Here is a 4,680-nt window from a genome sequence, read left to right on the forward strand (position 1 = left end):
AAAATTAAGAATAAAGTTTTATTAAAAATAATAAAAAAAGACGTCCTAAGAAATAATATTCTACAAACTACTTACAAATTTCTAAAAACTTCTTTATACACAACATTAGAAGTTTTATTTGTAGGTCTACCATCCTTATCTAAAATTAACAATTTTAATCATTCTCTACTTTTAACTCTAGATAAAGCAACATATAATTGGCCATGTGTAAAAACCGGATCTTTGAGAAACAAACCAACCTTAGATAAAGACTGTCATTGGCTCTTGTTGATTGTCATTGCAAAACAAATGGCTATTGGAAACTGTCTTCTTTGGAATTTGAATGAATTTTTTTTTTCAGATGGTGTTAAGGACATTCTTTGAATAAATGTCTGATTTCCAATATTACTTCCAGATATGATAACTGCCTCAATAACACGTTTGCCCAAAGATATCACCTGTAGTCTAGTGTCATTACATAAGCCATTTTTTTGATCAATGTTTCTCAGCAACATAACTGGAACCCCGACTTTCAAAACTAACTTATAATTAGGCAGACCTGAGACTTTAAGACCATTTAAAACATCAGGTGAATATAAATTGGCATCAAACTGATCATGGAGAAACTCTAATTGACATAGTTTATCTGAGCTTAAATACTCGACTTTATCTCCTGGAAACAATGATAGCAATCGATCATTTATTTTTCCAACAACTTCATTTTTTGGAGCAAGTATTGCTCTTTCTTGAAAATATCATGGATTGTTGTAATCTTCAAGAATTGAAGGATATACAAACTCAATTAACGAACCTATAGGATCACACAGATCATTAATGAGAAGATCTTGCGGAATATCAATAACAGCTTCGCCATCGTTAGAACCACCGAGTTTGCCTTCTCCTATATCCAAGAGCCATTTTGCAAAATCCATTGTTTGTTGAATAGCAGATGTATCGCTTCCGACAGTTAACCTCGTGTTTTTGGTAAGTTGATGGACTTTACATTGTTGCCATAAATACGGTGAACTTAAAGAAGCATTAACAGTGTCTTGTCTACTACCACCTGGGATAACAGGAAGAATTTGTCTGAAATCTCCTCCAAAAACAATGACTTTGCCTCCAAATGGCAAATTTGAGTTTCTAGGATTATGACGCTTTAATATATCTTTCAAAGTTCGATCTAAAGCTTCAAATGCATGCTTATGAATCATGGGTGCTTCATCCCATATGATCAATGAGGTTTTATGTAATAAACTGGCGAGTTCACTATCTGGTGATATGGAACAAACAGAAACCTCAGTAAGAACCAAAGGAATTATAAACCGGGAGTGTGTTGTCCTGCCGCCGGTTAATAATAAAGAAGCAATCCCACTTGAAGCAACATTTAAAACAATTTGAGCATTACATCTAACTGCAACAGATAATGTCTTCAAAAGATAGGTTTTACCTGTTCCACCATAACCGTAGACAAAGAAAACACCTCCTTTATTATTCTGAATTGCAGCCATGATATCATCAAAAATGTTTCGTTGCTCATGTGTTAATGCAATGGAAACAGAGTAATCCTAAGCTCTGTACCCCTATAATAATAAAGTAATAAAATTAAAACAATGATATATAAGAATTATATGATAAACAAAAGGTTAAAAACTCACTCTATATCACTTAAGGTGATCTTCATGTTGTGTTTTGATTGTATCGGATTAGATGTGTCAAGTTCACGACGAGATATGATATGTCCAATTACATCTAAAATATGATACAAACAAATAATGTGATTATAGAAATAATGAAAAATAGCTTAAAAAAGCATGTCAAACAACTAACCAAAACACGAGGTTTGCGGGCAGTTTAGCTGTAAAATTGAAGCAAAATCAACAAAATTAAAACTATGAACTGGACCCCCAAAATCAGCACATCTTTTAACAATAGTATCCCATTGTAGGACAATCTGCTGGTCTTGTCTAGTAATATTAAAACCCCCTTTCATCATAGCCATGTTAGGATGTTGTATTAACAAAGTGCCTCCAACATTCAAAAGATGTTGGAATCTGTTAAACTGACCACTGAAAACACGTGTTTGTATCTTTTTGCCCTATAAGTAAAATAAACATGTTATTAAATAATAAAATATAAATAATAAATAATAATACATATAAACAATGTAACTAACCTGTTCATCCATAACGATTAATTCAATGGACATTACTTCTTTCTTTCCTTTTGGTACAAAATTCCACATGCTCAAGATTTTGACCTTAAATGTGGTATCCGGTGTTACCACTCCAATTTTGTCCAAGTAGGTGATTTCCGCGTTAGACATTACTCTGAAAGGAAATGGTGTAAAATGTAGTTAAGTAAAAAGAAAATGGTGGATATTTTACATATTTAAATAAAGAAGAATATAAAAACACTCACACACTCATAGAGATAAAACACAAAATAATTAAATTTCCAGAAAAAGTCCAAGATAAAAGACGAATTTGAAGTAAAATACTTTCGATTATAAATTGTAGCAGAAAAACGAATTTGAAGTGGAAAATATGTTCAGTTACAACCATGCACATTCTAATAAACAGATGATAGAAACAGATGGAAGAAGAAACATGAATGAAGAAATATAGAACAAAAAAAAACATACTTGAGATTTTGAAGTTGAAACCAAAGCCGAGAATACAAAGAGGAAGAAGAAAAAGGCAGAAGATAATGACGAACTGTGAATGTTCTTCAATTTGTATACCAGGTATATATTTGTATATTAAGTATAAGCAAATCGTCCCAAATATAGATAATATTAAGAGATATTATCGTTATCACGTTAAATACGGAATTGATTGCTGGAATGCTTAATTTGCGAATGTAAATATCCATACTAAATGTCGGATTATTAGCTCTACAACTTTTACTTAACTGTAATACCATATTTAATAAGTTTTTAATTTTTGAAAGTTTGAAATTTTCTTCAGAATATGGATGTCGTATTTGAATTGTAAAAGAAATGCACACGTGGCAACCTCTATTAAATTGACAGAAGACAAAATTTTAGTATAGTGACACGTGGCGTATGGAGAAGGAAGAACTACTCTTTTATTAAGAAGGGTAGATATAATGAAAGTTGGTATATTTAGCGGTTTGGGCTGTAACGGGACTTTCATAGATCCCTATCTTCGTTAAAGAAGAATATCTATTGATCGTACAATATTGCAGTACACTGTAAGTGGTAGTTTGATTGTCAAAAGCCTTATGTAATATTGTGTCATTAGTACAAAATCTATTTTTTGGTACAATGGTAGCTTAAAACCGCACCATTAAAACATTTTTGCATCAATAAACCAAAGAACAGCACCATTTAAAGTATTTGTTGGAGCGGTTTCCCTTTAACGGTAGTAAAAGGCATAAAGACGCATTTATTGGTGTGTTACTTCAAAACTGCACCATCAAATCAATAGAAACTGGACCAATAAATCATGTGAAACCGCACCATTTAATCGTCCTTCTAAAAATTTTGTTCAAAATTTTTATTTCGCACGAGATCCCTCCAAATTTACAGATATCCCTCCTAAATCTTCCCTCTTGATTCTAATATAAATCTAAGCACACACACATCTTGATTCTCATATCTGCTCACTTTCCGACTACGCTTGCTATTTGTTTGTCATGGAATATTCTAACTTTTTGTCGTTTGTTTGTAGTTTTCTATCAAATTCTACCCTTGTTCATGCAAGTGATCCTAACATAGGTAAAAGTTTGCCATTTTTGAGCATTTTGTGCATATTGATGGAATCTAATGTACTTATGGTGTGTTTTACCAAAATCCACTGCCTGCTCATGTAGATAATCCACCCGCAAGTAAAAGTTTTGAAGTTTTGAGTAATGGGTGATCTTGTTATGTGTATATTTTATGTATCATTTTGTTGATCGCCACTCATTTATCAGGAAAAACGGAAAATGAGATTAAAAACTTTTGAAACACACATTTGAAAAAAAGAAGTTGATTCAGATAGGTTACATGTTATGTATCTTATTTTTCCAAATTGTTGATTTTGACGTTGCTAATTGTCTTTTAATTGCTAATTAATATTAAATTTACATCGATGTATATAAAATCATAGACTTACAAGACCTTGTTAAGAAAACAAAAAATAGGATGTTACATAAGCTCATTTAGATGTGTTTTCTATGTGTCAATATACAAATATGTAATTGCTATACAAATATATTATTAGTAGCGATACACTATATATACTTTATATTTTGTAGTTATACAGTGGACCTATTCCAGGCCCATTTGGTGTGTTTTAAGGGGGATATATGAGAATTCTTACCTAGGTGTTTATTTACGATTTACTCTTCTTTCTTTTTTTGGAAATTAAAACTTCTTAACTTTTTTGGAAATTAAATAATCTAACTACAATTTAGTATGTATTAGAAAAAAATATACTAAAAAATGTTTTGGAAAAAATAACCATTTAGTCCGAAATAAACATTTTGGAATGAGAAAAAACATTTTTTTTAACAAAAAAAAAATATTTCGGACTGATATTCTAGAATTCCGGACCAATATTCCGTAATTTCAGACCAACATTCCGGATTCCGTACTGAAATTTCGGAGTTTGGAAAAAAAATCTGGAATTTCAAAAAAAGTCAGAAATCCGATAAATAATTCCGGAATTTCGAGAAAAATATTCATTTTTTACTTTA

The 4,680-nt window shown here is 31.2% G+C and overlaps 2 protein-coding genes across 2 annotated transcripts; both read right to left on the bottom strand.

The window, feature by feature from the left end:
* Window positions 1-254: 254 nt before the first annotated feature.
* On the bottom strand, window positions 255-1,487 carry LOC145112872 (uncharacterized). Its single transcript, XM_079048990.1, has 2 exons — window positions 791-1,487; window positions 255-652 (listed from the first exon to the last, which is right to left on the bottom strand). The coding sequence occupies exons 1-2, from the start codon at window positions 1,485-1,487 to the stop codon at window positions 255-257; spliced, it is 1,095 nt and encodes a 364-aa protein (XP_078905116.1).
* Window positions 1,488-1,519: 32 nt separating this feature from the next.
* LOC145112873 (replication protein A 70 kDa DNA-binding subunit A-like) lies at window positions 1,520-2,302 on the bottom strand. Its single transcript, XM_079048991.1, has 4 exons — window positions 2,153-2,302; window positions 1,807-2,074; window positions 1,635-1,728; window positions 1,520-1,559 (listed from the first exon to the last, which is right to left on the bottom strand). The coding sequence occupies exons 1-4, from the start codon at window positions 2,300-2,302 to the stop codon at window positions 1,520-1,522; spliced, it is 552 nt and encodes a 183-aa protein (XP_078905117.1).
* Window positions 2,303-4,680: the final 2,378 nt, after the last annotated feature.

This window comes from Lactuca virosa, chromosome 5, assembly GCF_052849685.1.
Source record: "Lactuca virosa cultivar CGN04683 chromosome 5, Lactuca_virosa_CGN04683_v6, whole genome shotgun sequence".
Classification (NCBI taxonomy): Eukaryota; Viridiplantae; Streptophyta; class Magnoliopsida; order Asterales; family Asteraceae; genus Lactuca; species Lactuca virosa.